This window comes from Oncorhynchus tshawytscha, linkage group LG13 (genome assembly GCF_018296145.1).
Source record: "Oncorhynchus tshawytscha isolate Ot180627B linkage group LG13, Otsh_v2.0, whole genome shotgun sequence".
NCBI lineage: Eukaryota > Metazoa > Chordata > Actinopteri > Salmoniformes > Salmonidae > Oncorhynchus > Oncorhynchus tshawytscha.
Window position 1 is genome coordinate 41,592,625 of NC_056441.1, and position 26,640 is coordinate 41,619,264.

Consider the following 26,640-nt stretch of genomic DNA (forward strand, 5'->3'; position numbering starts at 1 on the left):
CAACTCGATTTAATGGTGAGAAAAAAACAGGGGAATTTGGCGTAATTTCCTTATGAAACACCACTTTCCATAACCATGCTAGAGCGGCTAATGCCCATGAATGCTAGTCCTGGGGTGTATAATCATTATGCTGATTCTGTTGCAAACCGTTTACTCCAAACAGAAAACGCAAACGAGAGTTTCTATTGAACAAATTCAGGTAGATCCCACCCCGTTTCGTTCTGTTTTCTCTGTTTGGTTCTTAAATGGTAAATGTTTCTGTCATGAATACAACCCTGGGTGTATGGTGTTCAGCCAATCAAGTAACAGCAGTCTGCTGTTTACCCCTGGATGAAAGTGTGGCACATCATCAGGAAAAGTACCATTAGCCACTCTTACATGGTGGTGGAAAATGTGTTTCATAAAGAAAGTACTCATATTTTTCACATTCTCATCATTAAAACATTCTCCATTCAGACTCGATTTATGTACAAACTGGTCCATGGAGGATAAGTGTTATACGCTAAATAGCCAGCTGCATACATTCGCTTTGGACGGTACACTAAAATGACTCAATATCACCATCTGCCGGCTTTTGGGCCATTAGCTACACTAATATCCTACATCGGTTTTTAGATGCAGTTCTTTGGGATTGAGTTTGGGATTGGGTAGGCAAATCTGTTCCTAGATCTGCTTGCAGAGGCAACAAATATACTGGGGCATCTTCAGGTGCTTGGAAAGCCAGATAACCTTTGGAGCTCACTGATGTCTTGCGCATGGAAGGCAGGGCACTTCCTGTTTTTCCTCAGATCTTTTCTTGCTTACCAGAGAGCGCTTTCTATATTGAGTAATGGGGAAACAGGCATCCACCCACCGAACTAGTAACGTTAGGTCTGCACTTATGGACAAATGAATCACAGGAAATATTGAAACTAAGTGGTTTTGTAGTTTAACGATGGACTCGTTACGTCAGGCGTGAATAGTGAGACCCAACAAGGGGTACTGCTAACTACCTCCACGCTAGCAAGGATAACCAGCTAGTGAACGTAAGCTAGCTAATTTGGTACAATCAGCTACGATTTACTGTTGTGAATGGTGAAACGTTACCTAGCTGACGTTTGCGTGCCAGACTGTCAAACTGAGTAACGTTTCTCTTCTCTGAAAGGTATTTCCTCAACCAGGAAAGAGGTGAGTTGAAATCAGCATGGTTGTTTCTACCGTTGCCTAGCTAAACTAACCAAATTGGCTAACTAACTAAGTAAGTAAGTCATAAAACCGGTGAAACCATGCTAATCATTGGAGCTACCAAGCTAGCTCGCATTATATTCTGAATCTGACAGCAGAATCGAGATTTGTTGCATTAGCTAATGAACCATATTATTCTAGCTCAATAACAGTGATTGTGATTTAGAGGGTCAACTGATCAAAATACCAGTTTCATTCCATTTGTCATCTTACTATTACACTCCGTGTAAGGTGTTTGTTAGGAAATTTCAAAATAAATAGAAAGTGTTAGGACTATCAATACCAGATCAATATCGCCATCTGCCGGCCTTTCGGCTAGGTTAGCAGTATCTTTTCAGCTGCCAGCAGTATCTCATGTCACAGACAGCGACTGCCAGCAGAGGTTATAAACGGAAGTCTCATCAGCCTGTTAACTGCTATTTCGACCTATTGAGACACATCTCCACTCCCATCCTCCCGTGGTCTCTTCCTCGGTGTCTACCATCATTCCTCAGTTGTACTGTTTGGAGGCATCCAAGCAGCAGCTCGTCCTGCATCCCTATAAATCCATGTATTAAACGGATGTCTCATTCAGCGGTATAGCGCTCATACAGTGATCACTGGTCCAGTGAAGTAATCTGTTAGACATATGCCGTTATGTTTATTAATGGTTGAGTTCCATAGGGTGGTGAACAATTGGCCCAGCGTCGCCCGGGTTTGGCCGGGGTAGTCCCTCATTGTAAATAAGAATTTGTTCTTAACTGACTTGCCTAGTTAAATTTAAAAAACTTAAAAAACTATTGCTGCCTCGAACGGCAGAATAGAATGGCAGTTTTGTAAAAGTACTTTCTGCTGTAAGACAAAGATGATACTGAAGTCAAATCAGTTCATTCAGAGTAACAGCAGCATGTCATTCAGTGAAACAGTAGTTTATTCACTCCCCCTTTCAGTCAACCACAAAAGAGCATTGATTTAGCAGATAATAGATAATCAACGCTTTTCTTGGAAGTGTTTTTCTTGGAAGTGTTTTTCTTGACAGTGCTTTGGCTTATGTGTACAAATGCCATAGTAGCTATAGTGACTTCATTAGTAGCATCGTCCTTGGTAACAGATTGTGGCACTGGATTTATGAAGCATTATGAGATGATATAGTGCAACGTTTCTGTGACGTTCCTGACTTATTGGGTTTCTATGAAACAATATTTATGATGTTGTACAAGAGATACTGTTAGCTTTGTTCACTCAACGAGAGTGACGCTCAGTCATCTCTCAACATGGATTCACTTATGGGTTGTTCCACCTCAAAAAAGCACAAGAAAGAGGATTTCAACACCCACCGGGTGATTCTCAGAAACCAGTTAACCATAGCAGTAGTAAATTGAATTAGAAAACCATTATGCATCTGCAACAATCAACTATCATTCTGAATACTAAGATGCCTAGTTTATGGCACAGTCTCATTTTAAATACATTTGAAAGACTTGAGAAATTACTTTGTCTAAAAATAGGCTTTTTTTTACGCTTAAGTCCACTTTTGACATTTGATAATACATGCACAATTACAGTACTTATGATAAAATAAGGGATATTTTAGTCAATTGCATTAAGATCAGATTTTGTTTTATGCAAATAATTTGGGATTAACAAGTGACACAGTTTGATGATGTATTGGGTTACTCAATCTCTAATAGAGCTCAGTACAGTTTTTCAATGGCAAACTGAAACACTCATTACCGAAACCTGCTTATCATTACCGTAATGCTCCAATAATTAGGAAATATATTTAGGAAATACTAATTTCCCCCTGTTCAGAGAAATTAGTCATTAAAGTTGTTAGGTTTGTGTCCCATCCTGCGTCCTGATATTACCCGGTTCTGACCACTAGAACCTTGTAATATCAGTATGTATGACGGGACATAAACCTAACCACTTCAATGACTCATTTCTTTGAACATGGGGGAACATCACCAAATTCACTGAGAATACATAAAATAAGACGAGGAAACAATACTCAGAGCCACAGCTCCATACTACTTGTCAGACATGGAGAACTGATACTGTATACTCGTTGGGGTGGGATTGGCATGGTGGGTGGATTTTGACTTTATTTGGATTCCTCATGTCTTACTCATTGTTAGAAAATTGTTGGTCTAAATCAGATGTTAGGTACTATATTTATTGAATGTTATGAATCCTATAAGTTAAAATGGCCAATTTGGGGGCAATCAATCTACTTAATCATTATATTTCAGCAAAATAATGTTTCAGGAATGCTAATCTTACATGTTTCTGACTATAGAAATGATTTCAGAACAATGAGATGGTGGGTGTCATTCATGGCTTGCTGAAATGACATGGAACAACCCCCGGGAGATATTAGCATTCCACTTCCTTTGTCTAAAGCAAGTTCTACCAGAAATGACTCACTGAATATTTCATTTGATGGATAACAGCAAAGGCCTTCCATTTGTTGGCTGTTTGACAAAACAAATTATATGCATCATGATTTTATGATTAACTAGGCTAACACAAACATTCCACACCTGCGCTTATCAAATCCACAGAGGGATCCTTGCAGTCTGGCTATTAGCTATGCCCAATTTGCAGGATGGGAGTGTTGTAGCTTGTGTGTGTGTGTCTGTGAGAGAGTGAGTGACACACTGACCCAGTGAATTAGCTAGATGCCGTTACTGCTATGCTAGCACATTCAGGCTATCAGCAGCAGATGGTAATGTCTGGGCTGAGTGGGGAAAGTGATAGCCATGGCCAGACTGGACATCACGCCCACTAACACAGCAGGTGGGCTCTAAGCCTGTTGTCTGTAGGCAGACTGTCCAGAGTCTGTCGCAAGGCACTACCCAGGCTACAATACTGTAGTGTATATTGGAGACAACCAGAGGATGGGGGAGGGCACTGTGTAGGCTTGTGCATTTGTGTGTGCAGTAATGTGTTTATCTCAGGTTGATTGTCACTATGAGGCTACTTACTCACTGGCCTATATCCCTGGCTGTTAGGGATGCTTGAATAGTGGGCTTTTACAAACATGATATGAAAACAGTTTTGGCAGGAATGTCAGTTGGACCAGGGTTCCCCTCAAAGCCGATAGGCTAAAGCTCAATTAAGCTAGTGTGGCTAATCATAAAAGTGAGATTGAATTGGCCACATCAATGGATGTAATTCTGATCTCTTGTAGGCCAGATTTCAGAGGGGGAAGTTTTTCCTAGCCACTGTGCTTCTACATCTGCATTGCTTGCTCTTTGGGGATTTATGTTGGGTATCTGTATAAGCACCTTGTAGCAACTGCTTTTGTTAAAATGGCTTTATAAAATACGTTTGATTGATAAATACATTTGAAAAGGCAGTGAATACTCAGCTTTTGTGAACTTTTCTACGTATGTTTTGACATATATGGCTATATTTAGTACCCTGACATTCTGTTTCAACTAAACGTGGGCCAAAACTGACCATAGAGACATTTTGACCAGGGTAATTGACTTGCTTTAGAATCCTTAAACAGACTAACAGGAACTTCAAACGCTCATGCGCCGTCTCCTCTCACTCCCTTTGTCCGTTACTGTCTGTTTGCACAGATGATTGAATTGCATGTCAACGTTGCGCCATCACCATAGTTCAGATAAGTTTAGATTATGCAACACACAGGTCTCGAGCCTTTTCAGTCAAGCATTTGTTTTCAGGCTACAACGCCACATTCCAACAAATAACAGAAACTGACCACATTCCAACAATAGTGTCTGTACAGTCAATGCAACATTGACACTTCACTTCCTAATCACTTCTGTATACACCTGTAGTTTCTCATTTACACTACAACAACCGCGCATTCCAACAACATAGAAAATGCATTGCAACATTGGCACATCAGATATCACTTCGTTGACACCTACATCTGTAGCCTATTCCTAACCATCCAAACCCTTCTCTCAGCAGCATGCGGAGAGAGCTGCATCCGCTCTAGAATGAAGAAGAGCCCGGCGCACCGCTGCAGGGACATAGAGAGGCAAGCCGGTTACCTGCAGCCCGAGCACTGCGCCCCTCCCCCGACCCGCCCCAGTTCCGACGCCATGTGGTTCATCCGCGACTGCTGCGGCATCGCGTGCGGCGTCATCACCTGGTGCCTGGTGTTCTACGCCGAGTTCGTGGTGCTCTTCGTCATGCTGCTGCCCGCCAAGAACCTGCTCTATAGTCTAATCAACGGGGCACTGTTCAGTACCCTCGCCTTCCTTGCTCTGGCTTCGCACGCCCGGGCCATGTGCACAGACCCGGTTAGTCTGGCTGGCTTTGTCTGTCTGTCTCAGTGATTCTGTGGCTTTGTTCCAATTAGCCCCCCCCAAGTATGCACATGATCATTTTCCTTCACTGATTTGAAAGGAAATGACTGGAATCAAAAAATATGGTGGATATTCTTACTAGCCCATGCCTCCACCAATCCAATGCTATTTGATTTGTGGGCAGTGGTGAACGAGTACACACTTCAGGAGAAAGGAGATACTATTGGGACGCACCCAGTGAGTCAGTGACTGGACTCTCAGGCTAAACTGTCGAATGCTGTGCTTTCAGTCTAGAAATAAGTTGTCTTCACTAGAAAACCTGCTTGTAGAGAACTCTTGTTTTCAGATAGGTTTCAGATATGAATGAATGCCCCTGTCCTAACCCGTGCCTCTCTCCCAGGGTGCGGTGCCTAAAGGGAACGCAACCAAGGAGTTTATCGAGAGCCTGCAACTCAAGCCCGGTCAGGTGGTCTACAAATGTCCCAAGTGCTGCAGTATCAAGCCTGACAGAGCTCACCACTGCAGGTACAGTACAGGACTGCTGCAGTCTAGTCTGTCCCGTTCCACTTATTTTCTTCTAATGTTCTCTCCTGACAATGTTGTTTAGCCTCAGCCTGGCTGCATTACTTATACCCACTGGTACTTACTGGATGGCTAAGGAGTTGTTCCCCAGACTTTGAAGTGCTTTAACACTTCAAGGGGACGGAAATGGCTAAAACAAAAAGGGATTAGTTGAAGTAGGAATTGGAAAAAAGTACATAGCAACAACCCCTCTCAAGCATATAGTATAAATATCATGACCCCATACTGTAACACTTGTTCCACCTTCAGAGAATACCATGGTATCAGAACACCTCTAAAGCATATAGTATATATATCATGACCCCATACTGTAACACTTGTTCCACCTTCAGAGAATACCATGGTAGCAGAACACCTCTAAAGCATATAGTATATATATCATGACCCCATACTATAACAATTGTTCCACCTTCAGAGAATACCATGGTATCAGAACACCTCTAAAGCATATAGTATAAACATCATGACCCCATACTGTAACACTTGTTCTACCTTCAGAGAATACCATGGTATCAGAACACCTCTAAAGCATATAGTATATATCATGACCCCATACTGTAACACTTGTTCCACCTTCAGAGAATACCATGGTAGCAGAACACCTCTAAAGCATATAGTATAAACATCATGACCCCATACTGTAACACTTGTTCCACCTTCAGAGAATACCATGGTATCAGAACACCTCTAAAGCATATAGTATAAATATCATGACCCCATACTGTAACACTTGTTCCACCTTCAGAGAATACCATGGTATCAAAACACCTCTAAAGCATATAGTATAAACATCATGACCCCATACTGTAACACTTGTTCCACCTTCAGAGAATACCATGGTATCAGAACACCTCTAAAGCATATAGTATAAATATCATGACCCCATACTGTAACACTTGTTCCACCTTCAGAGAATACCATGGTAGCAGAACACCTCTAAAGCATATAGTATAAACATCATGACCCCATACTGTAACACTTGTTCCACCTTCAGAGAATACCATGGTATCAGAACACCTCTAAAGCATATAGTATATATCATGACCCCATACTGTAACACTTGTTCCACCTTCAGAGAATACCATGGTATCAGAACACCTCTGAGCATATTGCAGCTCCATATGGCAGAGAGTTGAGTTGTCAGTCTGCTACCTTAAATAATATGTCTCCGCTGTGACTCCCCTGTGTGATGGGAGAGTCCAGTTCAGCTGGTTATTCCCATCTCTCACCTCCATAAATGTCAACATGTTTGTTTCAAATGTAACCTTATTCCCTATATAGTGCACCATTTATAGGGAGTAGAGTGCCCTTTGGGGCGCAGACATGCAGCTGAAGGTGGCTAGAAGGAGTGGAGTATCTCTCCACTCACTCTGCTGTGTTGGTGTGCGTGTTCTGAATTGCCAGATTTAATTAACTAGGCGTTGTGGCTGGTCTTCATGCTTCCAGAAGGAGCAGCTTGTGTAGGTCACGGTTTGGCTCATATTTCCAGGCCTCTTTCTCTGTGGCTGTTCCATGCTGTCATGTCCTTGTGTGTGCCCCTCTCAGTGTGTGTAAACGCTGTATCAAGAAGATGGACCACCATTGCCCATGGGTAAACAACTGCGTAGGAGAGAAGAACCAGAAATTCTTTGTGCTTTTCACAGTGAGTGTTTTTAGCCTCGAGCTACTCAGCTATTACGCAAACATACATTCACAACAAGCTGTTATTGACTCCCTCACATGAGATGTTGCTACTTGTCTCAGCAATCATACCTTTCAGTTATTGCTGACTAATGTGTTCCTACCTTACAGTTAATGCTGACTAATGTCCTCCTACAGACCTGCAAACTCTCACCCACATTCATCAAGACAACACATTATTCCATTATGGATGTTACGAGCCCCTTTGGCCCTGCAGTCTAGGGGGAGATGGAAAAGAGACCCGTAACATATCTCATGCAAATCATAACAGTGAAAAGGAGCAGTGAGAACTAATAACAACAGACAACCTAAATCTACCGTCAAACACACGGTAATGGGGTGGAAAAGGGCTGAGCTGGACCCAAGGAAAGAACTAATAAATATCCAAAAAACCCTAATCTAGTCTTACCTTCCTCAAGCACAGCTAGCTAACTGACCAATGAAATACAGTGGGTGGTCCGCCCAGTTCTAACTAGGGTTCTTAGACGATGTTTTCCTACGGGTAATGCCCATGGGCGACTTGTTTTGGTATCCCCTTTTCCCACCAACAAACAAACAGTCATACACAATATTACAATACATAATAACGGGCAAATGTGACATGTAGGTGCAAAAACAAAAGAGAGATGATCTCTATCCGGAGGGAGAGACGGACAGAGAGTGTTTGGGAAAACAACCGAGTGGGTTATTAAACCAAGGGGATGTGATTGGGTAAGGGAAAAGGAGCAGGTGTGTCTTCTGATTGGCGACTGATGAGTGAAAATTGTGACTAGGGCATGAAGGAGAGAAAACAAATACACATAGGATACCTGTATCCATAACAATGTACACAATCTTGACAGAACTCTGATAAATACTTTTTCAAAATAAGAGCACTGCGTGGTTAACTGATGTAGTGTTACTACTGTGTTAGCTGATGTAGTGTTACTACTGTGTTAGCTGATGTAGTGTTACTACTGTGTTAACTGATGTAGTGTTACTACTGTGTTAGCTGATGTAGTGTTACTACTGTGTTAGCTGATGTAGTGTTACTACTGTGTTAGCTGATGTAGTGTTACTACTGTGTTAGCTGATGTAGTGTTACTACTGTGTTAGCTGATGCAATGTGATATTTGTCTCCCTTCAGATGTACATTGCACTGATATCCCTCCATGCCCTGGTCATGGTTGCCTTCCATTTTATCTTCTGCTTCGAGTCAGACTGGACAAGTGAGTACCATGCTGTTCAGCTATGTTAGCCTTCTCTGTCAAATCCACCATACTGTTTTTAACTTTGCGTGGTTCTTCCGCAACAGAGAAACACATTTAATGGATTTGGTGTTGTGGTTTCCATTTGCAATTATTTATTTCCACTACTTCATAAGTATCATGTTGTTTTCCTTTCCAGTACCCTGATTGTTCTCCTTTGACTCTCTCTTTGTTAAAGCATGACTTAATTGGTCAATGCCACATACAGGATATCAACCTTTGTCTCTCCTTTCCTGCCCCCTAAGATAATACTTACCTGGTGAGAAGGAACCCAGCACCCCTTTCCTCAGCTTCCAGACTATCAGTGCCCTCCAGTTTAAACCTCTTCTCTCCCTTCTCCTCTCTTCCCTCGGCCCTCCCCAGAGTGCAGTACATTCTCTCCTCCTGCGACCGTCATCCTCCTCATCTTCCTCTGCTTTGAGGGACTCCTCTTCCTCATTTTCACCTCAGTGATGTTTGGGACCCAGGTCCATTCCATCTGTACCGATGAGACGGTAAGTGAACAGAACACGCCACCAGCTCCCATTTACTCCCCCACTCAATGCTCCTCTCTTCCTTCTTAACCATCGCTGCTCAGCAGGTTTGGGGTTGATTCCATTTTAACATTTAGGAAGTCAACTGGAATTCCAATTCCATATTTTGTCATAGAAAAGCGTTGAGGACAATTGGAATTAGAATTCCAGTTTGCTTCCTGAATTGAAATGGAATTGGCCCCAACCATGCTGCTTAGTTACTAGATCCAGATTGCACATAGCTTTATTCAGGTTCTTGATGGAACCGTCCCCAAGATGTATAAGTAGCCAGGATTATTTTGAGACACATGGTCTCCTGCTGATGTTTTGCCTGTTGGATCTTATCTACAGGGCATAGAGCAGTTGAAAAAGGAGGAGAGAAGATGGGTTAAAAGGACAAAGTGGATGAACATGAGGGTGGTATTTGGCCATCCGTTCTCCATAGCCTGGCTAAGTCCCTTTGCAACCCCCGACCACGGGAAGGCAGACTATTACCAGTACGTTGTCTGAGAAGACGAAGCCAAGCTCCAGCACCCTTGCTACCAGCCTGTCTTTCAGGGTGCGGACTGATGATGCGTACAGGCGAAGGTGTTCCCACCGCCTGACTTCACTGAGCATTAACTCTTGACACTTCTTCTCCTTTTCTGTTTTTGATCATTTTTAAATTTCAGGGTCTTCTTTGTGAAAAACATCTTTCTGCCTGTTTTTAATTCTTGTCACTTATTTTAGTTTTCTATGCCTGGTGCTGATTTTGATACCTGTATGAAAAACAAGTTATTTTCCCTTCTGTTCACAATCACAGACAAGCCCTGCAAAACCATCAACTGTAAAATGAGTCTCTGCTTCTCTCACGTTTAACATGAAAGAGAGCACTTACTGATGTAACCTAGCCAGAGACTGAATCTGACGTGGCTATAAACTAGGCTCTACCTTTGGGATAGAAAGGATAGACACTCTTAAACCCAACGTATAGTATTTCCTGTATTTGTTCATGTCCCGTTTGAGGACTAGACCTAAACAAAGCAAACGCATGACCTGAATTCAGATTGGCTTTTCAGTGGACGAAAACGATCAGTTCCAATAGGCATATTTTGTCTTCCAATGTTGCAGTACCTCAGCCTTTCCATAAAGTATCCTTTATGGGTATAAGCTATAGCCTTTGGTGCCAGCGCCACGCTGTTGATGTACTACCGACCCACAAGGCATTACATTTGCTGTTTAGAACAGCCAAATCTGTTGCTGCAGAGTCTTTGCCTTATAAGCATGCGCGGCTGCTCACCTCCTGCAGGACTGACGCACAGAAGAAATGCCAGGCCGCGCAGACTCCAGAGATTGAACTTCACTGAGTTCACCCCATTAGTTTGCACTACATAGATCAACGTTTTTTCTGTGACCGAATCAACATTATAAACTGGGATGTCCTGAATGCTGATTAGCTGACAGCTATATCAGACTGTATACCACGGGTTTGACAAAACATGTATTTTTACTGCTCTAATTAACTTGGTAACCAGTTTATAATAGAAATAAGGCACCACAGGGGTTTGTGGTATATGACTAATACACCACCGCTAAGGGCTGTATCCAGGCGCTCCACGTTGCGTCGTGCATAAAAACAGCCCGTAGCCGTGGTATATTGGCCATATACCACACCCCCTCGCGCCTTATTGCTTAATTATATCAGCCCCTTTAAGCTGTTTTTGAAAAACTAGTCAGGTAAAAAGCGTGTGTTTTAATTAAAGGGGCAGTGTTGTATTTTGAGACAGCCTTGAATATGGAAATGAGCCAATAGGCAGAAGGGTAGTCTTCATTGTCTAATTCTCTGAATGATAATAATTAATTATTTGAAAAGTGGTTTCTTGCATCATACAATGCAATGTACCTATTTGGCCCATGGTGTTACAGACCAAGTAAAAAGTCATTAATTAATGTCAAACCCTTCATAATGTAAAAATGTTTAAAGGTATCATGCAATGTAGTCCTGCATTGAACACCACATATAGACTACTGTAGGCTATATCATAGAAATCAAAAGCAATTTCTATCTGAAAATGTTATGGGATTTGCTCCATTGGTTTTGTTGGTAGGACTACATTATGCTCAAATAGCCACAATAGGCTATTGGTTACTGTCTAAAACTGTAAGGGTTCCACCTCAGTATTCACTGTAATCGCGTGTCGGAACTTGCACAGAATTCTCACAACGTTCAAGTTTCCGCTCACAACACCTCAAATTTGCTCAGCCCCCCAAATGTTTACTTGTAGGACAGTACACCATGGCAGTTGGGTAAAGATATTTTTGTAGCTCTGTAACCTTGAGTTTCAGTTGAATAGGGTATCTGCTTCCTCTCACAGGCTGTCAGTCATGTCCATGTGCAGGATGGGTCCCCTCCGAAGGTCATGACAGGATGATTGAAAGTCCAACTGCGGTAGCGGCTGGTGACAGTGGTGGATGGTTGTCTGTTGTAACAGGATGTCTTACTGGCTGGTGTATGTGACAACTGTTTCTATAGAAAAAGTACTGTAATGCCCTCTGAGATGTTCATTTGATCACTGAATAACTATACAACTGGTAAATCAAATGTACATAATATTTAACGTTTTGGAACAGAAGCCTGCAGCTATGTGTAATTCCCCTGTGTTCACTAAATGGAATTTGTTAAATGTCATATCATAACAGGCTATCGGCTTGACATTTGTGGTTATGAATCTGACCGAGCTAAGCTTTGCGGGACAAACATTGGTGATGACATTTAGGCCAGTGAAACGTGCACTGAAACCCGAAAGAACATTGTGGACCATGCTAACTAGTTCACACACTATGTAAAGGCACAGACCGGTCTCCTAGAGACAGTCTAGATTGGCTCTAGGCCAATTGCAAACAAACAAGCTTCATTCAAAGCAGATACTTCAGTGAAAATGCCTTTGTCGAGTGAGAAAATGATCACACAATCAATCGTGTGTTCAGAAGCCTTACTATAGAAAGAGTATGGGCTGTTGGTGATGAACAGAATGGCTACATCCCAAATGGGGCTCTATTCCAACAGGGCTCTAGTCAAAAGTTGTGTACTGTGTAGGGAATAGAGTGTCATTTGGGGCACAGCCTAACTCATGTAGAATATTTTTGGTGCCATATTTTCTGGTTTATGAATGAGGAATCTCTGAACTCTTTCACCCTCCCTGCATATCATTTTGTACAGCTTATGGTGGAATGTACCATTGAGGCCACAGGGGAACTTTCAGAAACATATGCCTTTTATGAAAATGCATTTTACAGACTGTCAAAGCCATGCTGAATGAACACAATGGTTATGTATTCATCAAACAAAAATGTTTCTCTCTTAATTGAGAATTCAGAGTGCATTTGCACGGCATGGGTGTCATTTGAAATGTGTATGGACCACATTTTATAGATTTAAAAAAAAAAAGTATTATGAAGAATAAAATCAACTTTGAAGTCACTAAAGCAGCATGACACTATCACGACAGTCACCTTTTCCTGTTGGTTTTGACCCCTTTTTCTCCCCAATTGGTAGTTAGTCTTGTCCCATCGCTGCAACTCCCGTACTAACTCGGGAGAGGAGAAGGGAGAGAGCGACACGTCCTCCGAAACACGACCCTGCCAAGCAGCACTGCTTCTTGACACACTGCACGCTTAACTCGGAAGCCAGCCACACCAATGGGGTGGAGGAAACGCCATACAATTGGCGACCGAAGTCAGTGTGCAGGTGTCCGGCCCGCCACAGGAATCGCTGGAGCGCGATGGGACAAGGAAATTCTGGCCGGCCAAACCCTCCCCCAACCCAGACGATGCTGGGCCAATTGTGCGCCGCCTCATGGATCTCCCAGACGGCTGTGTCACAGCCCGGGATCGAACCCGGATCTGTAGTGATGCCTCAAGTACTGCGATGCTCCACTCGAGAGGCCGGACAGTCACTTTTTCTAAGCAGTACATTTTTTTATTGAATAGGTGACTTTAAAGTTAAAGATGCTTCAATCAAATCTACTAACTTAAACTCACCCCATTCTGTACAAATGTGCGCAACAACAACAACAAACAAACAAGGCTACAAAGAAAGCTAATGGGACTGTAGAGACTGTGTTGGCGTCAAAATCGGTGGTGTGAACTAGGTTTCTATTCAAGCGTTGATCGACATGGTAATGGCTCTATAGTATTGGAGAAAAGTTTAAAAAACGGACCCTCCTTTACATCGTGAAGTGTCATGCCATAACGTACAGCACGCATAAAGCAACTATTTCTGTCTTACAATCTCTCTTCACCAGGTGTAGCACTTCTCTGATCCTTTAGAAACAAGAAATGGACAGTGACAGGGGTAAGGCGGAGGGATATCTAGTCATTTTTTGCGTCATCATTGCATGCGATCATCATTCTCAAAGCCGCTGTTTACTTCTAAGATCACTTTAGCACCGCCCTAAAAACCTGATTCTAATTCGACACAAACCAAATAGGTATGTAATGACACATTATATAAACTCTTTATAGTGTTTTATTTACATTCTAGAGGCGATAAGGTGATAAGTTGGACAGATCGAGTGAAAAAAAAGAAATCCCACACATCTCTCCTCACTACCACGCATGAGTTTAGCTTCCCCACCCGCCATTTTTTTAAAGACCCGACAGAGCTCATTGCCTTGTTGAATTATGCAGAAATGGGCAGCGTTTAGGTCATGTAATTGATTTTGTTGGAAAGGGGAGAAATTGTGCTTTACAATGGTATTGACATTACAGTTGATCTGGAAGTATTAAGTTTTTGGGGCGCTAAAATAAAGGCAATTGTACGGACCAAGGCAATGTACAAGTTCACGTGAGTTTACGTTACCATATCTTTCTGATTTGGTGCACCTTTTTTCTTTTAAAGCAGAATGCTCAACTACCTAAATCTCAATACTGCTATCTCCTACTTGAACTGATTGACCCCTTTAAACTCTGTAGTGACTCATATAACTGGGTCAGTCTATGAAAATGGTGGCTTTTTGAACAGCAAACTTTTACAAATGTTAATTATTTTTATTTTTAATCAAAACATAGTCAGATAATAGTTAACCCCTTAATGTTATAAATCAAGATAAATGACAGCTTAACATATTTTTTATATTTTTACTACTTTACATAAACAAAAATGCTTGTGCTGCCTTTTTGTCACTGGTATTACCTATGTTTTAGATGACAATTCAGGCTTTCTAGAATGTAATTTCAGTCTTTAATTATGTGATTACAATATTGAAACAGTAATAAAATGCTAATAAGTATTTTTATATATATATAATTGTTGAGGGTTTTATAAAACATTACGTTGAGAAAAAAGTTGTGTTATTGATTGTCACTGGCGTTACCAGCAAGAACCGTAACACCAGTGACAAATCTGCAGACAAGATGGAATATCTAAGACTGCAGCCACTGTAGCTCAAACCACACTTCTTAAATTGTAAATAAATCACTTAATTGTGGAATTTTATCAATCATTTTAATCCAATTTTCTTTCCCCTTACTATAAACTGTGTGAAATCTCGCATAAGTCCTCGCATGAAATTACCAAGTTAATAATCAAATTGAAGAGGGTGCACACTCACCATGTGCTTTTCAAAACAGTCCCGTCTCCAATGAACCTTTGACCCAGGAAAAAGTTGGCAACGATGTTGCATTTTTTTCAAAGTGGTGGTTTTTATACATTTTCACACCAGTGACATGAAATTGAGGAGCAGCTATTACTTGTAAATTATTTGATAATTTAGTTTTAAGTAGTACACTAAATAACTATAATACTTGTCTTTGTATTATGGCATTTAAAGAGGGAGAAAAACTCAAAATATGTCACTAAACCATGACTCCTGAAACAATATTTTTTTGTGTCATTATCTCACACTTTTAAGTGTTTTTCCTGGTGAATAAGGCTGGGACAGGAAACCCACCATTTTCGTAGAATGACCCAACTATCAAATACTGTGACTAAAGTTGACTATCATATCAGACTAAATGCTCTCCAAAAATACATTCTTTATTTTATCTTTAAAAGGTGCTTCCTGTTCCAGCTCATTCCAGTTCGACCTTTAACCAAATAACTTCAACTAATTATCTGCTCATCATGTACATGCCTCACAGGCATGTATTAATTCTTTGTAGATGTAGAAGTTCCTGAATCTGATTAATGTCTGTCTGTGTCAGAGTCACTTAGAGGAGAGACATCAGAAGTAATGGGGTATGAGGTTCCTTAGAAAGAGGCTGGTTCAAGGCTCATGTTACTCCCTTTCAGTACATTAATGGTTGACTCAGCTACATGACGTACAGTGACTTCAGAAAGTATTCACACGCCTTGACTTTTTCCACATTTTATTGTGTTACAGCCTGCATTTAAAATGGATTCAATATAGATTTTTTTTTCACTGGTCTTCACACAATACCACATAAAATTAAAATGGAAAATGTTTACAAATTAATTCAAAATGAAAAGCTGAAATATCTTAAGTCAATAAGTATTCAACCCATTTTTGTTATGGCAGGCCTACATAAGTTCAGGAGTAAAAGTGTGCTTAACGAGTCAGATAATAAGTTGCATGGACTCACTCGGTGTGCAATGATTTTTGAATGACAACCTTATCTCTGTACACCACACATCCAATTATCTGTTAGGGCCCTCAGTTGACCAGTGAATTTCAACCACAAACACCAGGGATGTTTTCCAATGCCTTGCAAAGAAGGGCACCTATTGGTAAATGGATAAAAAATAAAAAAGCAGACATTGAATATCCCTTTGAGCATGGTGAAGCTATTAATTACACTATGGATGGTGTATCAATACAGCCAATTACTACAAAGATACAGTACGGGCATCATTCCTAACTCAGTTGCCATGAGGCCAGAGTTTAATGGCTGTGATAGTAGAAAATTGAGAATGGATCAACAACATTGTAGTAACTCCACATTTCTAACTTGAAAAGAAAGAAGCCTGTACAGTATAACAAATATTCCAAAACATGCATCCAGTTTACAACAAGGCACAAAAACAGTTTGGCAAAGCAATTCACTTTTTGTCCTGAATACAAAGTGTTATGTTTGGGGCAAATTCAATACAACACATTACTGAGTAGCACTCCATATTTTCAAGCATAGTGGTGGCTGCATCATGTTGTGGGCATATTTGGACTGGGGAGTTTTTCTGGATAAAAAATTCAAGTAATGGAGCTAAGCAAAATCCTAGAGGGAAACCTGGTTCAGTCAGTCTGCTTTCCACCAGACACTGGGAGATGAATACATTTTCAGCAGGACAGTAAGCTAAAACACAAGGCCAAATCTACACTGGAGTTGCTTTCCAAGAAGACCGTGAATGTTCCAGTGGCCCAGTTCAAGTTTGGACTTATATCGTCTTGAAAATCTGTGGCAGACCTGAAAATGGTTGTCTAGTGATGACCAACAACCAATTTGACAGAGCTTGAATTAAAATAAATAAATAATGTACAAATGTTACACAATCCAGGTGTGGAAAGCTCTTAGAGACTTACCCAGAAAAACTCACAGTTGTAATCGACAACAGTGTTTCTAACAGGAGGTTGAATATGTATCTACTCAAAATAAACTATACAGTGCATTTGGAAAATATTCAGACCCTTTTACTGTTTGAACATGTTATGCTACAGCCTTATTCTAAATTTTTCTCATCAATCTCCCGAGTGGCGCAGCAGTCTAAGGCACTGCATCTCAATGCAAGAGGCATCACTGCAGTCCCTGGTTCAAATCCAGGCTGCATCACATTAGGCTGTGATTGGGAGTCCCATAGGGCAGAGCTCAATTGGCCCAGCGTCGTCCGGGTTTGGCAGTGTAGGCCGTCATTGTAAATAAGAATTTGTTCTTAACTGATTTGCCTAGTTAAATAAATAAAAATACCCCATAATGACAAAGCAAAAATTGTTTTTTTGATTTTTTTGCAAATGTCTTAAAAAAAAAAAAAACTGAATACCTTATTTACATACACTACCAGTCAAAAGTTTGGACACACCTACTCATTCAAGGGTTTTCCTTTATTTTTTACTATTTTGTTACGAAATAACACATATGGAATCATGTAGTAATCAAAAAAGTATTAAACAAATCAAAATATTTGTTATATTTCATATTCTTTAAAGTAGCCACCCTTTGCCTTGATGACAGCTTTGCACACTCTTGGCATTCTCTCAACCAGCTTCACCTGGAATGCTTTTCCAACAGTCTTGAAGGAGTTCCCACATATGCTGAGCACTTGTTGGCTTCTTTTCCTTCTCTCTGCAGTCCAACTCATCCCAAACCATCTCAATTGGGTTGAGGTCGGGTGATTGTGGAGGCCAGGTCATCTGATGCAGCACTCCATCTCTCCTTCTTGGTCAAATAGCCCTTACACAGCCTGGGGGTGAGTTGGGTCATTGTCGAGTTGAAAAACAAATGATAGTCCCACTGAGCGCAAACCAGATGGGATGGCGAATCACTGCAGAATGCTGTGGTAGCCATACTGGTTAAGTGTGCCTTGAATTCTAAATAAATCACAGACCATGTCAACAGCAAAGAACCCCCACACTATCATACCTCCTCCTCCATGCTTCACTGTAGGAACCACACATGCGGAGATCATCCGTTCACCTACTCTGTGTCTCACAAAGACATGGCGGTTGGAACCAAAAATATCAAATTTGGACTCATCAGACCAAAGGACAGATTTCTACCGGTCTAACGTCCATTGCTCGTGTTTCTTGGCTCGAGCAAGTCTCTTCTTATTATTGGTGTCCTTTAGTAGTGGTTTCTTTGCAGCAATTTGACCATAAAGGCCTGATTCACGCAGTCTCCTCTGAACAGTTGGTGTTGAGATGTGTCTGTTACTTGAACTCTGTGAAGCATTTATTTGGGCTGCAATTTCTGAGGCTGGTAACTCTAATGAACTTATCCTCTGCAGCAGAGGTAACTCTGGGTCTTCCTTTCCTGTGGCGGTCCTCATGTGAGCCAGTTTCATCATAACACTTGATGGTTCTTGCGACTGCACTTGAAGAAACTTACAACGTTCTTGAAATGTTCTGCATTGACTTACCATAATGTCTTAAAACAATGATGGACTGTCATTTCTCCTTGCTTATTCGAGCTGTTCTTGCCATTATATGGACCTGGACTTTTGTCAAATAGTGCTATCTTCTGTATACCACCCCTACCTTGTCACAACATAACTTATTGGCTAAAACAAATTAAGAAGGAAAGGAATTCCACAAATGAACTTTTAACAAGGCACACTTCTTAAATAAAATGTGTTTCAGGTGACTACCTCATAAAGCTGGTTGAGAGAATGCCAGAATGCTGGTTGAGAGAGTGTGCAAAGCTGTCGTCAAGACAAAGTGTGGCTACTTTGAAGAATCTCACATTTCTTTAACACTTTTTTAGCTACTACATGATTCCATATGTGTTATTTCATAGTGTTGATGTCTTCACTATTATTCTACAATGTAGAAAATAGTCCAAATAAAGACAAACCCTTGAATGAGTAGGCGTGTCTAAACTTTTGACTGGTACTGTAAGTTTTCAGACCCTTTGCTATGAGAATCAACATTGAGCTCAGATGCATCCTGTTTCAATTGATCATCCTTGAAGTTTCTCCAACTTGGAGTTCACCTGTGGTAAATTCAATTGTTTGGACATGATTTGGAAAGGCACACAACTATCTATATGAGGTTCCACAGTTGACAGTGCATGTTAGAGACAAAAAAAACAAGCCAGGAGGTCATAGGATTTGAACGTAGAGCTCCGAGACAGCATTGTGTCGAGGCACAGATCTGGGGAATGGTACCAAAACATGTCTGCAGCATTGAAGGTCCCCAAGAACACAGGGGCCTCCATCATTCTTAAATGGAAGAAGTTTGGAACCACCAAGACTCTTCCTAGAGCTGGCTGCCCACCAAACTGAGCAATCGGGGGAGAAAGGCCTTAGTCAGGGTGGTGACCAAGAATCAGATGGTCACTCTGACAGAGTTCCAGAGTTCATCTGTGGAGATGGGAGGGCCTTTCAGAAGGACAACCATCTCTGTAGCTCTCCGCCAATCAGACCTTTATGGTAGAGTGGCCAGACGGAAGCCACTCCTTTGTAAAAGCTACATGACAGCCCGCTAGGAGTTTGCCAAAAGGCACCAAAAGGACTCTCTCTTTGGCCTGAATGCCAAGCGTCACATCTGGAGGAAACCTGGCACCATCCCTACGGTGAAGCATGGTTGTGGCAGCATCATGCTGTGGGATGTTTTTCAGCGGCAGAGAGTGGAAGACTAAGTCAGGTTCGAAGGAAAGATGAAAGGAGCAAAGTACAGAGAGATCCTTGATGAAAACCTGCTCCAGAGCGCTCAGGACCTCAGACTGGGGTGAAAGTTCACCTTCCAACAGGACAATGACCCTAAGCACACAGCCAAGATAACGCAAGAGTGGCTTCGGGACAAGTCTATGAATGTCCTTTAGTGGCCCAGCCAGAGCCTGGACTTGAACCCGATCAAACAGAGACCTGAAAATAGCTGTGCAGCGATGCTCACTATCCAACCTGACAGAGCTTGAAATGATCTGCAGAGAAGAATGGGAGAAACTCCCCAAATACAGGTGTGCCAAGCTTGTAGCATCATGCCCAATTAGACTCGGGGCTGTAATCGTTCCCAAAGGCGCTTCAACAAAATACCAAGTTAAAGGGTCTTATGTTAATGTGATATTTCTGGAGGTTTTTGCACCAAAAAAACAACAACCTGTTTTTGCTTTGTCATTATGGGGTATTGTGTGTAAATTGATGAATAAAAACGTTTATTTTTAATTTTTAAATCAATTTTAGAATAAGGCTGTAACATGACAAAATGTGGAGAAAAGTCAAGGGGTCTGAATACTTTCCGAATGCACTCTATATGCAAACGGATGTGGACACCCCTTCAAATTTGTGGATTTGGTTATTTCGGCCACACCCTTTGCTGACAGGTGTATAAAATCGAGCACACTGCCATGCAATCTCCATTGTCAGTTAGCTTCCAACAAGTCAGTTAGTCAAAGTTTTATCCTGATAGAGCTGCCCCGGTCAACTGTACTTGCTCATATGGTGAAGTGAAAACGTCTAGGAGCAACAACGGCTCAGCTGCAAAGTGGTAGGCCACACAAACTCACAGAACGGGACCACCGAGTGCTAAAGCACGTAACGTGTAAAAATTGTCTGTCCTCAGTTGCAAAACTCACTACTGAGATCCAAACTACCTTTGGAAGCAACGTCAGCACAAAAACTGTTCGTCTGAAGCTTCATGAAATTAGTTTCCATGGCCTAGCAGCCGCACACAAGCCTAAGATCACCATGCGCAATGCCAAGCATCGGCTGGAGTGGTGTCAAACACGCCAACATTAGACTCTGGAGCAGTGGAAACTCGTTCTCTGGAGTGATGAATCACACTTCACCATCTGGCAGTCCGACAGACAAATCTAGTTTTAGCAAAAGTTGTCAGTGGTGGAAAAAATACCCAATTGTCACACTTGAGTAAAAGTAAAGATACCTTAATAGAAAATGACTCAAGTAAAAGTTAAAGTCACCCAGTAAAATACTACTTGAGTAAAAGTCTAAAAGTATTTGGATTTAAATATAATTAAGTAGGTGTCAAAAGTTAATGTAATTGCTAAAATATACTTAACTATCAAAAGTGTAAATCATTTCAAATTCATTATATTAAGCAAACCAGGTGCCACCGTTTTCTTGTTTTTTTACATGTACAGATAGCCTTGAGCACACTCCAACACTCAGACGTAATTTACAAACGAAGCAAGTATGTTTAGTGGGTTGGCCAGATCAGAGGTACCCCCTGTATATAGCCTCATTATTGTTATTTTATTGTGTTACTTTTTTTTCCTTTTCCTTTAGTTTATTTAGTAAATCTTTTCTTGACTCTATTACTTGAACAGCATGGTTGGTTAAGGGCTTGTAAGTAAGCATTTCACGATAAGGTCTACACCTGTTTGTATTCGGCACGTGACAAATACAATTTGATTTGACAATCATTTAATTAGGTAATCTGAGAAATTTACAGGACTTGTAACCTTGTAAATTCTGCCTGTATGTGCATCTCATTCCATTGATGATAGTTAATTAGTCTCTTGGCGTTTTAGATGAGTCATTTAGAATGAATGTATCACACACTGATCTGTTTCACCTGTCTTTGTGATTGTCTCCACCCCCTCCAGGTGTCACCCATCTTCCCCATTATCCCGTTTATTTATACTTGTGTTCTCTGTTTGTCTGTTGCCAGTTTGTTTGTTTGTTCAAACCTACCAGCGCCTGTCTTTGCTATAGTCCCTGTTTTCTAGTTTCCGGGTTTTGACCATTCCTGCCTTCCCTGAGCCTGCCTGTCGTCCTGTACTTATACCACACTGCTCTGGATTTCCGACCTCTGCCTGACCTGACTCCGCCTGCTGTTCCGGTGTCTTACACCCTCTCTGGATTTTTGACCCCTGCCTGCCTTGACCTGTCGTTTGACTGCCCGTTTTAAAGAATAAACATTTGTTCCTTCTACACTGTCTGCACCTTAACGTGATAGAATGAACAAAAAATAGTTCACTTTCCTAGATGAGGTTTATTTCACATTGTGCACCATCTCATATTTGGATGAGTGGTTACACATGTCCATAATATTTTCTGTAAATAGAAAATATTTACACTTAAATGTTAGTTTAATATAAGTTATATTAGACTAGATATGAATGGTTCATATTTCTTACCAGTGCAGACAGTTTGCAGTCTGCCCAAACATCTTTTTTCTCTCCCCGTTTTCCAAGAAGTGATGACTAACAGTTTGACAGACACAGCATCAGTATGTGCAATCAGATTCTATTGGCTAACAGACATTTTCTGAGACTTCCTCCCTTATCATACACCATTTACTAAGAGCCAAGCAACATATTCAAAGGATGGGGAGGTGTCTTGTCCAAGTAAGGACTCTTTTAATAATGCATTTTTGTTTATAATACATTGCCTTTCCTTATCCCCCTAGTAGGGCCCCAGTGCTGCACTAATCTGGAACACACATCTTAACAGGTCAGTCATATGCACCTCCCAAACTAATATCTACAGTTTATAACATGATATCCATATCTACAGTATAATGGTTACAACAAACATGTCCCATTCCGGTGCTGGCTATAAATCAAACATTTCATGAAACCACTGCACTAATGCATTGATTTCTCTTGCCCTTAGTGACACTGGCTTCACAGGTAAATGTTTATCCTCAGTTTAGACTGAAGAACACAGGAGAAATGTCAGCACCAATGTCTCCCATCCTGATTCAATAGCATAGATAGTCACATTGCCAGGGAAGTAGATTACATTACATACAAAACCTGCAGTCTGTAATGTACTGCAACTGGATGGAGAACCGATTTCATAGTGTGTATTCCTCTGCATTTATACAGACATATCATTGTCTAATAGATACAGTCAGAATACAGGTAGCTACCGTTGGTTGTTGCATGCATATGATACGTATTTTTAAAAAAAACAGCAAAGTGTGATCGTATAGTAAAGTTGTCAAGTCAAACTCCAGTCTATGGTAACGTTGTCAGTATTACGCAAAAAGCCCATTTCCACAATAGCACATCACAGTGTTAAGGAATATCAGGGAAGTACACCGTTGGAGGACAAGCATGCTAGTAATAAACACTACTTTCAGTAGTTGGGTTAGAAACCCCACAGCAACATTTGACCTTTTGGGAGTTTTGGAAGATGCAGAGGGAGGGACTGTGCTACCGGATGCCTCTCTTACCCCAAGGATAACCTCAAACTGATTTTAATTGCATTGGAAAACTAGGATAGACATTGTTGATGAGACAGGCCTATAGCTGGAAGACAAACAGCTGGTGACACTCAATTAAAAGGCCAGACATTGGAGTAACTGTTGTTTAGACACCCCATTAGGTCAGAATTAAATTAGTCTCTTCTGCCAAAAGGAATAAGGGATAGTTCACTCAAAAATTGTAGTTGAGGTCAGATGTGGGCTAATGTCAAGAGGTCCAGACTGTCTGGTGTGTAGATCCAGCTCTGTGCCTCAACTCCAAATGAATTGGAAAGACAGGCACCCTCCAAAGAAGATTAAATTAGACTGTGCCTATCCTTTCCATTCATTGGAGTTTGTCTCATCTCGACATTAGGCCACTTTTGAGGTTTGAATATGTCTGACAAACTTTGATTTTTGAGTGAACTAGACACTATCACTTTACAGGCAGTTGAGGTCACTACGATTTTTTTTGGGCCACTTAGCAGTTTGACTTCACAATGCATTGACAGAGCCACTGCTGTGGTTAGTGGGTAAAAGGCAGGATCAACATATTTGGGTACTTTGGTTTGACTTAATTGGGTTTAGACCTTGTGAGGAACTTTCTATTAGACATTTGCTATAAAGGCAGGCAAGGCCAAACCTCCTCAGAATTCACAAAACATGTCAAAACTCTAAGGGTCAAGTCCTCAAGATATGAGGCTATATACATGATTCCATTCACACATCACCTTGAACATGCAATAATGCAATGTTGGTGTGGAAGTTTACAGTGAGTGTCATCTTAGGATATGTGAGCAAAACAGCTTTTGTGTTCTCAAGTATTGATGTCATGCACACATTGCTGATGATGTCAAAGTGTTTAAAACAAAACAAAAATCACTGTATATTCCTTACATGGTATGTTTTGACAGTGTTTACCTTCCAAAGTTGCCATTCACCCAAGAAATGCTATTGTTTGTCACAGATAGTAGGCTATACGTTGCATTACTGGTTTCTTTCTATATCAGTTAATTAGTTGTGCCTTCCGACAGGCTGTTATTCGTCCTTCCTGGCTCGGTCGTTGGGGGCTGCCCTCTGAAGTACCAGGAGGCCAGAGAACGTGAGGGAGATTCCCACCCACCACAATGCAATCTGGGCCTCCCCGAAGATAAGCTGCCCCAAAAAGGCCTGTGGCAAAATACAGGTATTTAAATTTAGTGCACCAGTCATTACACTTTTCTCTCTGACAGCACTCAAAACAGAAAATCTGTGTCATGTATTAATTCAAACCATGCACTTTTAGTCTTATACATTATTTATAAATAAGTGTGTCTTTTCCACAGGGAAACATGTACTTACGGAAGATATGAAGTTGGAAGCGGTGGTGGTCACAGTGGTTCGGGTGGAGGAGGAAGAGTACCTGAGAGCCTTAGCGAGGAATGTCCACATCACAGCATTACAAGTGAAGAGCAGCCCCCCACAAAGCAGCCTCAGGGGGATGTGTAACTGAAACAAACACACAAACACAATAGACCCCTTTCTGTGTTTGCAAACATTGCTGCACTAGGGCAACGTACACAAGTTGGTGGGAGAACAAGGGGGAACAAGGGCAAAAAAGCCTCTATTTACATGTTGCTTATAAGTGCATTGCACACTACTTTTGGATTATAATCATATTTTAAGGCTAGTGTGTATGTCCTGTTTAATATAATGTTTGTGTCATCAAGCTAACAACGGCTGAATCCAAAATAGTTATTTTGCAAAGATAACCAAATAGAATCTTTGACTATTCAAGCAAGAGTCTAAACATCATTGTAAGCATAGGAGAACCCCAAAAAGTGACTTTGTTTATAAGTAATAAAAACATAAATCTAGGCTATGTTGAACGGGCATAGATGGTGATGGCCTTTTACTGCTGCCAATAGTAGCACGCATTTCTACGTGACGTCAGTGTGTCGTGTACTGGAATGTGGTCTATATGTATGAAAACAATGTTATGTGGCAATTGAGTCACATCGAATAGTTGAGCTCCATTTCAGGGATTTGGAGCCTATTTTAGTTATGTGTCTTGATATGTAAATGTATGTTAAATAAATATCTGACGGCTTTATAAATAAATAATATAGATGATAACTCAAACGTAAAATCATAACACCACATTATGAAGGTCGTTTCAAGCAGCCCAATTACAATTTGGTATTGACATTGAATGGACAATTGCCCATATGTTAAACTAGGATCACATTCGGCCACTAGAATAAAATGATACTCAACATAAGCAAATATATTGCTTTAACACAAAAATAAACGATGTAATACTGCACTACTGTAGGTCGCACGAGCTGCAATGTCGTTCAAGCACGCGGGTACGACAGGAGCTTGATATACAGCATCGCCTGTCCAGCTGAGCGAGCCGCCGATGATGCTGCCGATGGTGCTGGTGCTGATGCTGAGCGCACGAGCCGGAATCGGGAGCCTTAAACTCATCACTGGAAACCCCCAATTTTCCTTCTCGCGGACGTATTGCTATGCTAACACATTGACATTTACATTATTCAAAGTCACCCGAATCCCATCGCGTTAATAATTCAGGCACTTAAACGGGGGCGATTCCTCACCCAGTCACACGCGGTAGTTTCATCCGGTTGTCTAAATTTCCGCTGCTCTCCCCATGTTCGTAGCCCCGTTTCACATACACCTTTAAGGTAATCGGCTCCAAGTGACAGCTTTGCAGATGAAGATGCGACAGCCCCGAGAAACCCCGCCAGGAGCGCATAGAAAACGCCGGGGAACATGTTGACAACCAAGGCACATATTTTTCTAATCCATCACATTCCTACGGCGGTATTGAGTTGAATGTGTGACTAAAATCTAATCTACAGGCTACTTCCTAACAATAACCGCCCGGAGATAGCCACACCAATCAAAATACTTGCTCAGCGGGTAGGTGCAGAAAGTGGTTCGAACTCCACGGCTGTGTAGCATTGTGGGATGAGTAGTTTCTTCAGCGGCATCACGTGTTCAGGAATTCTGTGGATATTGGATAAGAATTTATTTCAGGAATCAATAGGTTTATGAGTGAGTTTCTAGTCTCTCAAATGCAAGACCCAATTAATGAATCATAATAGGCCTTTAATTAGTCTAATTCATATTTATAATATTAAATTAATAGCCAGACGTTCTATTTTAATCACAAAAAATAATCATACATTAGGCAAAGGGTGAGGTTAGTCTTATAGCCTACTACTTTGTTAATATGTGTAACTGTTAACAAAGTAACTGTTAACTGTTAATATATGTAACTTTTTGAGAAACCTGACCAAATGTACATAGAAATGTGAGTTATAGA

At 41.1% G+C, this 26,640-nt stretch overlaps 2 protein-coding genes across 6 annotated transcripts; one reads left to right on the forward strand and one right to left on the reverse strand.

The window, feature by feature from the left end:
- The first annotated feature begins 617 nt into the window (after positions 1-617).
- On the forward strand, positions 618-14,783 carry LOC112264980 (zinc finger DHHC-type palmitoyltransferase 3). 5 transcript variants are annotated; one of them, XM_024441927.2, is made up of 8 exons: positions 618-1,025; positions 1,145-1,167; positions 5,149-5,486; positions 5,893-6,017; positions 7,620-7,716; positions 8,881-8,962; positions 9,365-9,495; positions 9,865-14,783. In XM_024441927.2, exons 3-8 carry the CDS (start codon positions 5,181-5,183, stop codon positions 10,021-10,023), a joined length of 900 nt encoding a protein of 299 aa, XP_024297695.1. In that variant the 5' UTR covers positions 618-1,025; positions 1,145-1,167; positions 5,149-5,180; the 3' UTR covers positions 10,024-14,783. The 5 variants fall into 5 exon arrangements, with proteins under 5 accessions (XP_024297695.1, XP_024297696.1, XP_024297694.1 ...); XM_024441926.2 differs by having other exon boundaries at positions 619-1,025; positions 5,152-5,486; XM_024441928.2 differs by lacking the exon at positions 1,145-1,167 and having other exon boundaries at positions 5,152-5,486.
- A 7,667-nt stretch (positions 14,784-22,450) lies between these two features.
- LOC112264981 (transmembrane protein 42) lies at positions 22,451-26,272 on the reverse strand. Its single transcript, XM_024441929.2, has 3 exons — positions 25,910-26,272; positions 24,651-24,797; positions 22,451-24,479 (listed from the first exon to the last, which is right to left on the reverse strand). The coding sequence occupies exons 1-3, from the start codon at positions 26,084-26,086 to the stop codon at positions 24,348-24,350; spliced, it is 456 nt and encodes a 151-aa protein (XP_024297697.1). The 5' UTR covers positions 26,087-26,272; the 3' UTR covers positions 22,451-24,347.
- Between the last annotated feature and the right edge of the window lie 368 nt (positions 26,273-26,640).